The following is a 13827-nucleotide window of genomic DNA, read 5'->3' as shown; positions in this document are numbered from 1 at the left end:
GCCAAACGCTCTTACTGGTAGATTTGATAATCTTATTTGGTCCCTAAGAGACCCTGAACACTCCTTAAAGGAAAATTTTCATGCCTTGGAAAACTGCAAAATGTTCACTGTGCTTAACCCTGTACGAAGGAGAATCCTGTATCCTGAAGAACCCTTGTATTTCTGACCAGTCTTAGAGCCCAGTCGACGTCCACCCCCAGACAGTAAGATAAAGTGCATCTGAAGTTACATTTGTAGACACTGGTGGGAGGGGTTAGTTATGAAGCTTGTTGCTGTGTCTTTAATACTTTGGAACACTAAATACAACATATTATTTTCAACAATTAATTGACTTTCAAAGTTATGATTAAAATACTTGATATTTTTCCCTTCTAAAATTTGTTTGACAAGTTTCAAAAAGGAACAGATAAGAGTATTAAAGGATACTAACATGTAATTTGTCAGCTTTCAATCTAATTTTTCTTATTAAATATGCATCAATATGTTTATAAGTTTTGTATTATTAAAGAACAGAAAATGGAATATTTCTAGGAAATCTATGCCATGGGTTTGAGGATGTGAGCTGTTCATTGTAGAGGATCCAAAGATTTTTGGGGCCAGAGTTCTGTTCCTGACAGAGGTGTGATTGCTTAAGGCTTGTCCCATTAGTGTTTCAGATAGAGAAAATGGACACACTCAAACTGGGGTGTGAAGTTTCTTTTCAGAAAAAAATAAGTAGGATATTCTAAACCAAGTGTACAAGGAAGACCTTACGTACACTGCAGCAGAGAGGCAGGAAGATGAATCCAAATATAGCCTACCAACTTTGTGCATGCTGCTGCTGCTGCCACCACCATGTTATTTATTTCTAGGAATTTCGTAAATAGAAAACAAACAAAGAAGTCCTGAGAACCGTGAGTTCGTTATATGCTAATTGGAGCGTTGTGAAGTTGCGTTTATTTGATAATGAAAGTGCATTGAGTTTTTGAGCATCTGAGCTATGCTTGTGGTAAGCAGGGTCTTTGATAAGGTGTTAGAGATTATAAGATGTGCTGCAGGTTCCTCATTGTGAGCCCAGGTGATTTTCAGGATTGTTGTCTCGGACCTCCATTTTTTGCATTCCTTCATCAGAAATGCTGGCTTTCAGATGGAATGGATTAAATAATACATGTAACTTTGAAAGCTAAGCTTTCAAGAAGCTAAGCCTATAGTCTTTCTTTTTCATTCTGTGTGGCTCCACTGGCATTTACTAATGTTAATAACCAAGTAGACCCAATTCTTTCTCTTTGCCTGTGCTGGTCACTCTAATGGTCTTTCCCCCTTGACATCCTCCGTTGTTTTGTAGAAGACGACATGAGAGCTTGCTTTTGTTGTGGTTTATGCAATGTCTGGGAGAAGTAGCATTCCTTCCTAGAAACTTAAATGAGAAGGTTAGGTCCTTGCCTTGCAGTGCAGAAGGGGAAATCTCCCATGAGCGAGTTCTCTCATATTACTGAAGAGTAGGAGAGGACGAAATGCCTCCCACCCCACCTACCAGTGCATGACCAGTGGTGGTTAGCCACCATAAGATGGAATCCTTAAAACAGCTGCTTTTCTAAGGGTTTCAGTGGAGACTTTCCGTTCTCCTTGCCCTGCCTTATTTTTCCTAGCTTCCTTTCTCCTCTCCCCTTGTAAGAGCCTTCCCCCTTCTTTCCCCTCCCCTTCCCCCACCTTCACCCCTTCCTCCCCTTTCCTTCCTTGACAAAGGCTCATTATATAGCCCAGGCTGGTCTCGAACTTGCAATCTTCCTGCCTCAGTCTGTGTGCAGGGGCGACAGACATGTACTGCCACTATCCCCAGTTTCAGTGACATCTGTCATTGTCCTCTTCTTTTGTTTTTGTTTTTTGTTTTTTGTTTTTTTCCTGAATTTATGTTACAGTTGTGACCATGGCCTTGTGTTTTCTCTTCATAACAGCCACACAGTTTACCCCGGCCTCATTCCATTCTGTGTTCAGGGAATGCAGAGCCTAATTCCCTGTTTTCAAGTTGGCGAATACCCTGAGCCATCTTCGCATAGCCTGATCTTCACATAATGGCAGAGTAGTTTTTGGTGCTAGAGCCTTCTTTCCTTGGACCTTCAGGATACTGAGTAGGAACTTGTGTAACTGTGAGTCTGTCTCTCCATAGTGCTGCCTGGCAGCATAGACATTTTCTCTGTCTCGATGGTTTTTGTACTTTGGGAACTGTGTTAGCCCCTGCACTTGAGGGCTGGAGTGTGTAATCCCATCCTTTCCCAATATTGGTTTTAATCTTTGTCAGCATGATGCCCTCCTTGAATAGCTTCTGGATTAGCACAAGGATTATATAGTTTCACTAATTACTGAGAGTATTAGAAGAAGATCCCCCTTGCTCCCGCTTAATCCACCCACTTCCGTTCTGTTTAAGAATCCTATTCTGGGACTTCCTATCCGCGATCTTTTTTAATCCATCCCTATGCAGATGTCTCTGAGTTTATTCGCTAATCCCGTTAGTGGTACAGAGTGCCAGCTGTGTATCCAGTTCGTGGTGAGGGTAAAGGGCACAGTCTGTGGGAGGTGGGGGTAAATTCTGTAGCATGAATGATGTGTTCAGAAACTACAGTAGGGACATAGGGTTGGAACGCTTTGTCCAGAGCAGTGGGGCTGGAGAGTGGATAGAAAGGAGGTCAGAGGAGGTACCAGGGACTAGTGTACAGAGTGGAAGAGCTGCACACCCTTGAGTATGGTGTGGGCAAGACTTCTTAGAGCCACGGAATATAGAATAGTAGTGGCTGAGCACCTGACTAAAACCAGAGTTCAGTTCGGTGGGTTCGGAGGCCATGTTATTAGATGTTCATATGCTATCCTATCAGTCTGAGGAAGCAGCTTCTGTGTTAACATGCCGCCCACATGTGTTGATTCTTGCCTACAATTCCTGGACTAGGTTAGCTCAGGGGATAGAGGTTGTAGCCAAGCAGTCTCAGTTTGCATCCTGACACACTTCATTGCTGAGAAATCTTGAGCTCAGTGTCTTCACTGTTACAGAGCTAACGGCAGGGGGTACTTTAATACTCCTATCGGGAAGGTGCTTATACTATGGAGGCGGGCAGCGGGCATGTGCAGTGCTGCGTTTCTATTAGGTTGAAAGCATCGCCATGCTTAAACAGGCAAATCCTCCGCAGCTACCAAGCAACCGTAGCATCTTGGACAATGCCAAGTTTTTCCTAACAATATGTTTACTTTTAAAATTCAGTATATGGTCTCTACATGCATACCTCGCTTAAAGACTGTGAAACTCAACATGTTTTAATTCACCTACCTGTCTTCCCTCTAAACTGAAGAACTAAGGAACGTTACAGAAATCGTAAGCATTAAGTCCCAGGATAAAAAAAGAGCTAGCAGTTGAGAGTGTAGCTAGGGCACAGCAGCTCCATCCTCCTTCTACATAAGAAGAGTCAAGGAAGCAAATTCTGGAAAGATGTTTGGTTCCTGTAGTCTTTAAGCCAGAAGTTTAGTCTCTTCTAACTCAGAATAGATGTCCACACTTGTCTACTGGAAATAGCGAGCCTAGGCCTTCTCTAGCCCAGGCATAGTTATTACATACAAAGGTTTTTGAGGTGAATTAATTGTACTGCCATTTCAGTATTTTATCTCAGTAGACAAGTGTGTTTGGATTTCACGGCCCTGGTTAGCTGGAACATTCCACAGATACTCCCAAGGCTCTCAGGGTGTTGTTTCTACTTGGATTTCAGAGTGGTTAAAACATTGGTGTTTTAAGTCATGTTGGATCTCCTTGGCATGGCCTTTTGTTACTAGCTGGTCATATGAGGAGGAGACTGGTAGCACAAAAATGTAAAAGCATCTGTTTTATTTTTGTTTGATGATACTTATTGTTAAAAATACTAGGTCAGTGAGAACGACTTTAGAAAGTAAATGATTTGAAATTAGTTTCTTTGCAAGCAAAGCTTTAGAATGCCAAGTGAATCATACTCCAAAAGCAAAAGCTACTAGCCATTCTGTAAATTATTTGTCACGCTCAAAGTATTGCCCTGGAATCCTTGCTGCCTCTGCTAGGCCAGGTCAGCTGTGCAGTGAGTCAAGGGACACATGCACCTTCAGGCAGCAGCTAGTCTCAGCAGCCGTACGTACAAAGGCAGCCTGATCACAATTTACTATTAATCAGACCATGTGACTGTTTTGTTCTGATTGCCACAAATCATCTCATCCTCCTGTTCCTTAAAGCATGTTAATGGGTGAAGCCATGGCGGAAATATTCATGCCATAGCCATACCTATAGAATTAAATAAGAACGCTTATATAAAGTTTCCTATCTCTTATAATGTTATAGATTGCTTTGGTTTCTTACACACCATGTTAGTCTCGAGAGATTAAAACTCTTAAGTGCCTGGTCTTTCACAGCCTCTGTTATTTATGGAGTAGTGCTCTGTGGCTAAGGGGGCCATCTTGATAAACACCAGGATGCTTTAGAAGTCCTCTGACTTACTTCTCAATGAACTGGGGGTTTATGTGCTGACACTGCATATTTTGCTTAATGGTGGGTAGGAAATATCAAGCTGGTTGCCCTTTCTTACTGATATATTTGGCAGGCTGTGTATGTGAACTGGCATGTATCTGAATTTGGATTTTAACTCTCATTTCCCTCCTGTTTTTTCAGTTGTTTTTATTTCAGTTGCTGCGAGGGCTGTCTTACATCCACCAGCGTTATATTTTGCACAGAGACCTGAAACCACAGAACCTTCTGATCAGTGACACGGGGGAGTTAAAGCTGGCAGATTTCGGTAGGAAAGCAGTTAATTACCAGTCTATTTGTCACACTGTGAGAATGCCAGGCAGATGGTAGCACTGCATTTGTTTAGGTGCAATTCTTCTGTCATCATGGATCATGTTAAAAAAATTTTTTTCTGGAACAAATTATTTCTGTCTTTTAAAAAATGATAAAGTAAAACATAGTGGTTGGTGGATTTTTATGATGTGCAGGCTGGTTATTAGTCTTCCTTACATAATAACAACATCTTCACACATAGTATCAAACAAAATGTCAGTAAAATTGTGAACATAATCTCTACTCAAGGAGACTTTTTCTTTTCTTAGTTTTTATTATGAAAATAATCACAAGTAAAATGACAGTATATCCTACCACACAATGTAAAGAAGTCTAAACATTTTATTTTAAACTTGAAGAGTTGTGAAGTGATATCTTTGTACCATTTTTGGGCATTCTGGGGTGGACAGTGTTCAAAAGTATATGTTACCCTAATGACATAATAATGTGTGAATCTTGGACTCACATAACCTTACCAGAAGTGACTGTTACCTTTGGTATTCCTCATAGCACTGTAAATGAGAATACTTATTTAAATTCTTGGTCCTAGAGCAGGCCTTTTCTAAATTGTTCCTAGAAATTTGAGGCTTGGCCTTCCACCCCTTTGCACATCCACAGGAAGCAAAACTCCATTCTGTCTTTAGAGCTGTGGCTCACTGGGTTCCTAGCACTGGGGAGTGGCACTTGATGGCAGTGTGATGTGTTGACACTACACTCAATTAATTTTTAATACATATTCAGATTAGAAATTTGTTCCATTAGGAATGGGATGAAAATATTATCCTCAGGATATAAAGATGCTTGAGGTTGACACAACCTTGTGAGGAAAATATGTTTCCCCATCCAACCTCCAATAAATAAAAAAGGAAGAGGGAGGCCTTATTTATTTTCAGGTTAGGTAGTCGAATACCACTGGACCCCTTTACTCTGCTGTGTGTGTGTGTGTGTGTGTGTGTGTGTGTGTGTGTGTTCCTTTCCTCCAAAGACAAAACTAAGCAAAAGTTAACATGTGTGTGTGTGTGTGTGTTCCTTTCCTCCAAAGACAAAACTAAGCAAAAGTTAACATGATTAGTGGTGTATTTTACAAAACACCTTTCTTGGCTAACTACTTTGATACAAATAATGAGACTCTGTATGCTTATATGCATGTGCTGTGTATTGCCAGACTTGGCACCAAAATTATATGAGGTATCTAGATAGAAGGTCTGTTGCAGTACAGAAAATAAATGAGGAGGTACGGGTGATAGAAAAGAGGAAAGCTTGTATACCTCAAACTCGTGGTATCAGCTATGCAGCAGGCGCTTTGTAGTTTGTCACTGCCAATAATATTAAAAGGTTTTCAGTGATTTTTTTTTTAAAAATCATAGTTTGTTGGTGTAAGATATTTGTTGTAATATGCTATTTTGTTGAACATTTAACATAATTGAGCCTATTCCTTAAATTTTGTGTTGGGTATATCAATAAATATGTCGTAAAATTATTTGTATAGCTAAGGATACAGTACAAGCATATGAATGTGCCTTATAGTTGCTTTTACATCTTAAGATATTATTTTTTATTATTAGAGCAAGGTAAGTTCATCTTTAAAGACTCTAAATGTTTTGGTTGCCCAGTGCCAATCAGTCCTGGAGGTATACATACAACTAATGTTATATGAACTCAACAGCTTGTATTTAGCAATATGTATAATATACAATATGTTAATATATTGTATGCATATAATATAACATTTTATATATGCCCCAAACTCTGGCATTTTATATCAGATTCAGTTAACAAATTGAAACGGAAGTCTTAAAACCCAAAGTGATTTTGTTTTTGTTTTTCAAGACAGGATTTCTCTGTGTAGCCTTGGCTGTTCTGGAGTCACTTTGTAGATGAGGCTGGTCTTGAACTCACAGAGATCCAGCTGCCTTGCCTCTTTGAGTGCTGGGACTACAGGCGCACACTACCATGCTCAGCTATAAAGTGATTTTTTTTTTAATTGCAGGAAATTTATGAATATAAATAATCCAGAAATGATATGTTAACATTTTTGCATATTTTCTCTGTGTCTTTTTGTATATTGTATTTTACTTACTTATTACATGTCCTCAAAAAGATACATTATATTTTATAAGTATTTATCTAGTAAGAATATGTTCTTAAAGTTTGGTTGTGTTTGGAAGCGTGACAAAAATCATTTGTATTAGCTAGGAGTTTCTCATAATTGGCTACAATACTATTTCTGTTCAACCCTTTGTCAAAAGCATTTTAGTTTTTTAAATTACCCACAATTATGTGCGTTGCTGTATTTCACTTTCTGTAGCAAAAGCAAGATATTCTAGATGTGCAGTGGTGAGTGTTTTAAAAATCAAGTCCTTGGTCTGGGCTGGCCTGCCAAGGATGGCCCTTGTGCCTTCAGCATCACAGCCAGTTGTCTAGCTAGGACTGGACAGTTGGCATACATCCCAAGCATAGAGTGTAATGAGCGAGACTCATTCACCAACTGATAATTTTCCTGCCTTAATTGTGCATTACTTTGTCTTTTAACTTAAGACATGCAATTAACTGTGATTTACTGCATTTGGACACGAGTGTGTGTGAGATGAAGTGCATGGAAAAGTGCGATGAAGGTAAACAGTCAGTATGGGACAGTTCCAGGCAGCAGAACAATTGAACGTAGGGCCTTCATTGGACACTTACAGAACTTTGGAAACCAACTTTTTGTCTTACCTTTCTCTTTTATGTAAACAATGCCATAAACATCTGGATACAGGAGGACAATGTAGTCCAAATGACTCTATCCCATGTGCTGTAAATGCCACTTCCTTATTAGGAAAAATATTCCGGAAGATTAAAAACACTAGAATGTATCAGGTTTATTCTGTGTTCTATATACTCATTAATCATTTCTTATTTCCTCACAAATAAGCTTGGAGCAAGCAGTCCAACTTTTTGAGAGAAGTGTGAAACTTGGGATATGTTAGACCTTAGGAGGCAGGGCCTCACAGGTGTCTGGTCACAAAGCTGGTATGTCAGATACCAGGTCTACAGCCTTTACTCTCAGGCGGTCCAATGTTTTGGTTAGCTTTGGCAAACAAATTATGTTGATGGGTTGAGGCAGTGTGGCATCTCACTTTGTTTTGAACTTCCCACACTTGGGATTCACATACTGCTTGGCATTTATAAGGCTTGGAACTTCAGGTTGTAGGGGTTAAAAACATCACTGAGCAGATGAAGCTCTCAGACCCCATCTAAGCACCTGCTCAAACTGTTACCAACTGCACAGTATAGCAGACATTGAATGAAGAGATTGGTATGAGTTTAACAGGTTTGTTCTTTCAAGAGGTTATTTATGCTTTCTGAGATGTGTGCTTGTTGTGAGAAATAAAAGAGCACGGAACAAACACAGCCCAAGGTCTTTTTAGTGGTGATGGTTTGTATTGCACACTTTTGAACTTACTGATTTTCTAACAACTAGGAACTTACTGGTAAGTAAAAATCTATTTACTAAACCTGAATCAATGTTGTGCCATTCCTCCCAGGAATCTAAATTGTGGTTCTTTTTTATTTTGAGATTAATATAATTGCCTCATTTCTCCTTCCCCTCTCCCCCAGGCCATTGCTCATGTCCCCTTCGAACCCACACTCTCATTCAAATGTATGACCTCATTTTCTCTAATGTTGTCACACATATATGTGTGAATTTGTCTCTAAATATATAAATACAACCTACTCAGTGAATATAATGTTACTTGTGAATATATATATACACATATATGTATGTATATATATATATATGCCTTCAGTAGTTTGAAATTCAAAGAGATTAATCAAGTCCTACTTTTATGATGTATTGAGTACACTAAAAGAAATGAATTAAAGCACAGGCAGCAAATACATGAATTCATCAAGATTTAAAAGTTTGTTTTCTATTTAGTAGTATAAGAACTCAAAATAATTTTCATGTAAATTAGATTAAAGTGGGCTATAATAGAATTACAATTTTGTCCAGTGTTTGCAATATGCTGTGAGATTCACCCAGATTTCTTCTTCTAGTGTGAATAGTCACACTCTAGCTATATTGACAGACAGTTAGGTTGTGTTTATCCCTTGGGGTGGAGAGAGATAGGCCACAAAATCTCTAATAAGCATCTGAAGTCATAGTTTGCTTTACTGGCGTTTCAGTGGAGGAATGGAGTTAAACAGCTCTGTGGTTTTAACCAAGGAAAATCACTCTGTTGCTCTCTACCATGGAATTAGAATATTGTTACGACCCCTCCAGTGGAGTCTGGGTGACAAATACTACATAGGCCTGAGGCTACGACCCCAAACCAGGGAAAGCCTCCTGGAATGGGGCAGCTGTTCCTGACAGGAAAAATTTGATTACAGTTTTTCCTTCTCTCGTTGTACTGACATTCTCTGTCTTTATCATATTTCTTTTTTTATAAGATTTTTTTATTAATTTATTCATATTACATCTCAATAGTTATCCCATCCCTTGTATCCTCCCATTCTTCCCTCCCTCCCATTTTCCCCTTACTCCCCTCCCCTATGACTGTGACTGAGGAGGATTTCCTCCCCCTGTATATGCTCATAGGGTATCAAGTCTCTTCTTGGTAGCCTGCTATCCTTCCTCTGAGTGCCACCAGGTCTCCCCCTCCAGGGGACATGGTCAAATGTGAGGCACCAGAGTACGTGAGAAGGTCATACTCCACTCTCCACACAACTGTGGAGGATGTTCTGACCATTGGCTAGATCTGGGTAGGGGTTTGAAGTTTACGGCCTGTATTGTCCTTGGCTGGTGCCATAGTTTGAGGAGGACCCCTGGGCCCAAATCTGCCTATCATAATGTTCTTCTTGTAGGTTTCTAGGACCCTCTGGATCCTTCTACTTTGTTATTCTCCCATGCTTCTCTCATCTAAAGTCCCAATAGGATGTCCTCCCCTCTGTCCCAGTTTCCTGGTAAGTGAAGACTTTCATGGGACATGCCCCTTGGGCTAGTATCTTATTTCTTAAACTTCACTCCCAGATCAAGACTTTTTTCAGATGAACATGTTACTATGAAATGTTACTAACATGAGACTGCAGCCAGGGACCATTCAAGCTTAAAGTTCATCATCAAGCTTCGCTGGTCTCCACTTACCAAAGAAACATAGCTAAGAATTAGTCATTTGTTACAGAATGTTTCAAAACTATCTTAATTCCGTATTCCCAGCACCAGGTGCTGGGCAAAAATTAATAAGAGAATGTTGACCCTAGACAAAGAGAACACATACATATTGATACCAAGCCAATAACTTAAAAGCAATGACTTCTTTTACTGTACATACTGTACCCTGTATTGTTTCATTTAAAGTTAGAATTCAAATTATGACAACACTATCTGTACCTGTACTGTGTATGCTTGTGGACTCCCTTGAACCTACTCCGTGGGAACTGTAACCACCACAACCTCCCCCCCCCCGCCCCCGTTTCAGAAAAAAAAAAAATGTATAAAATCCTAGACTCCTTTCTTGAAAAATACACTCAGATGCAAAACACAATCTTGAGTTGCTCTTATCTCTCTCTTCACCAATGCTTCAAGCAATCCCGTCCATGACAGAACATCACATTCCTAATGTCAATAGTTCTCTATTTTAAAAAAATGGGGACCTTTCATCAACCAACTTTAGATTAATTCAAGAGATTGTCTAGAAATGTATCTTTGTAGAGGATTTGGTAAGTGCATGTTGGTTTTATTCTCATAGGAAGTAGTAGAACACAAAGAAATACATTTTCAGATGCAAAGTAGGGTCTATTAATAGATATAAAATCTCTAGATAAAAGTCTGGTATTCCCAAAGTTATAGATGCTTGACTATTTTATATTATTCACAAATGAAATTGATCATTAGGACCATAACAATAAATTTAAGGTTGAACTTTACCATTTTGCTATGGCCTGTAGGATTCTATTTTACTGTGTCTTCCTTGTAGTACATAGTTTCTAATAAAAAATGGCTTATTACTCAATGAAGAATCACTCTACTTATAAAAGACCCTTGGACCATTAAACACATAATTTTAACGCAAAGTTTACGCAGTTGCTTTTATGTAGCTCTGCAAACAGACAGTATATTTAGAATTTAGGAGCTCCACTCTGGCATGTGGAAAGGGCTATGGGCACAGCCTTGCCCTTCTTCTCTCAACATCTGGCCCCAAAGTCATGAATCTAAGTGGGGAGCTCACGGTGACACCTTAGTGTCACTCACTCATGTTCATTAGAGACATATGTCCACCCTTAAAATACTCTCAGAGCAGTTTCAGTGGGAAAATCTCTCCCAGAATGCCACGAGCAGACAGTGTTGGGTATGGGAACTTCACTTAGACCAGCCTTGAAGTGATGGTACCGGAGTATGGAGTATCAGAGGTGAACTGGGTCAAAGAGCCAGCTAAATTGAGGATTTTTGATAAGAGATAAGCCAATAGATGAAAGAGCAGAGAAAGTTGGAAGGTTCTAACACTGTGTGATTATGTTCACTTTAATCTTTCAAAATACTTAAAATTAGTTGGTAGCATCATAAAAGTCACTCTAGTTACACAAAAAGTATAAAACAAATGCGATATGTAAGTACAAAGCATGCTGTGTTTTTGTTGATGCCACCATCAAGCTGTTGGTAGGCTTGAACCATTAGGAACTTTTTCTGCTTTGGCCTGATTTTCAAAATAGATGCACGGAATCTATGAGGGAAAATTATGGTAAATGAATTATAAATCTATAAGATAAAGGGAAACCTTTCCCATTATGTTTCAGAATTTTAATGTAGATATTTTTCCCCTGTGACATTTACACCTGGGGTCTAACTCATGCCAAGCAAGTGTTCTACCACTGAGTTATTTCCCTAACCCTCTCTTCATTTCGATGAATATTCAAAGAGTATCTAGTTCAGACCCCTTATATAAATATTTTCATATACTTAGTATCTTGGTGATGGAATTAGCCCTATAGTGTTTAAATCAAGAAGTGACGATGCCTTAAGCACAAGTGAAACAGTGACATCCTTGCTGAGAAACAGGACCTGGAATGCTAGAAGTCACCCCGTATGACCCCCTGGACCCACACATCTCCCAAACTGTAAGAACAGAGAAAAGGAACATTTCTTGTATCAGACCTAACAAGGATCTTACTGGAATTATCAGTTGGGCTTTGGAGCCTCAGTAACTTATGAATTAAGTCCTGGATTACATTGATGAGATGAATTTCTTTAGCAATGTTCCTGTTACCTTTCAGCAGCACTGGGCTCTAGCTGAATAAATGCTAGCAATTCCTCCTGGGTGTAGGTTTCTAATTAGCTCTCCCTTCTAAGGTACTGGGATCCTTTCACTCCTGACACTTTCAAAAGTCACCTTGGGGTCTTTCTACATCAAGATAAACAATATGACAACACCCTAGATATCAGCTGAGTTTCTGTAGATTCAGCTCAGCGCTGACACTCACTGCCCACAGTCACTACAGATTAAAAGCTGAGTGTCACACGACTGCTCCCACTCCAATTGCCAATCACAAACCACTAAATTCTAACAAGATATCAATTAATAAGGGTTTCCCCCAGCTTCCTCCTTATGCTAAATCCTTTATAAAATGACTTACACACAAAACTAAAAACACTTAGATCTCCTAGTTTACTGTAAAAGGTATAATTTGGAAACAGCCAATGGAAGAAATGCCAATGAGAAGGGGAGTGCAGGAACAAGTAGAGGAAGGGAGTGAGAACTCTCACACACTCACACTCCCCCAGGCATGTTAACTCTGCAACCCGTCACTTAGCTAGGGGCCCCAGTCCTGGGTCATCTCCTTAATATTCAAGAAGGACAGTCCTATAGTTCAGGGATGTCAAGGCTCTTCCCAGGCCTTGTGTCAAAAACTGGAGACTAAGACTAAACAGTGTTGTGATTAAACATGGCCTTATCTTCTCTTTCAGGAAATTTCTAGAGTACGTTAGGAACTTTGGTTAGTCCAAAGTTATAATACTTCCTCCACGCACTGGTTAGAGATAAGCACACACAGGGCTAGTCAGAGATGTAGCTCACGCAAAGGCAAGTGTGGGGCGGGGGGAAGGTTTCACACAGACACAAACACACTCGCGTATGCGAGGTGAAGCAACATCTCTCCAGATACCGATTCTGGAGCCCAGACTTGAGCCTCCCCCTGATGCTCATAAGTAGCACATCATTGTTGGGGCTTACTTACTGAAATTCCGTGTCTCAGCGTGTGTGTCTTCACAAAGTTGTTACAAGAATTTCAACAGTCAGTGCCTGTCATTCATCTCATAACATTTTCTGGGGTAAACTAGAAATGTCATGTTTATTAGTAACCTATTAGACAATTAAATTGATAGTGATTTTTTTTTTCTAGTCTTTGCTTCCACGTAAATAAATTCTTTCAGGTTTACTCATTTTCAGTGTTCATTTAGTGTTTCTGCTGCATCACTGTTTAGAGGGCTGTACTGTTTCATTTCTGCTCTGTGTGACATGATATACAGGGTATTACTTTGGTCTTCATCACTGGTCTTTACTGATTTCTCAAACCTTGACATTGAGTAGAGTCGTTGGTTGGTTCAACAGGTTTGCAGCTTGGAAGAGACAAGGCTGCATAAAACAGAGGCACCGCCCTCCCGCTCCTGCTCTTAGGATCTTTCTCCAGCCTTCACCCCATTCTTCAATACCAGTTACTTTATTTTACAGAGATGCCCCTGAGGGCTAATGAGCTTTGCCTAAATAGCTGCGTTTTTACATCATTATATCCCATATTAAGTTACACACACACACACACACACACACACACACACACACACACACACACACACGTAATTACTTCGCAAGGGAAGACCTTTTAAAATTTGTACGATAATGCTAACTTCTGTTGTTTGTACTCACACCTAAGGATACCTTCCTGCCATAGTTCCTCAGTCTGGCTTCTCAAACAAATAGCATTAACAATAACAAAGGGATTGATTCTGTGACGACTTGTATAGGACAGATTTG

General features: G+C 39.7%; 1 protein-coding gene across 6 annotated transcripts in view; it reads left to right on the top strand.

The window, feature by feature from the left end:
- The window catches only part of Cdk14 (cyclin dependent kinase 14), a 539697-nt gene that overhangs the window by 278190 nt on the left and 247680 nt on the right, over positions 1-13827 (top strand). For all 6 annotated transcript variants that reach the window (XM_051152013.1, XM_051152018.1, XM_051152014.1 and 3 more), the window contains one exon: positions 4652-4775. In XM_051152013.1, the coding sequence (XP_051007970.1) occupies positions 4652-4775 (124 nt within the window). The remainder of the gene's footprint in view (positions 1-4651; positions 4776-13827) is intronic.

This window comes from Acomys russatus, chromosome 10 (assembly GCF_903995435.1).
Source record: "Acomys russatus chromosome 10, mAcoRus1.1, whole genome shotgun sequence".
Lineage (NCBI taxonomy): Eukaryota > Metazoa > Chordata > Mammalia > Rodentia > Muridae > Acomys > Acomys russatus.
This window is presented reverse-complemented; position numbering and strand designations above follow the sequence as displayed.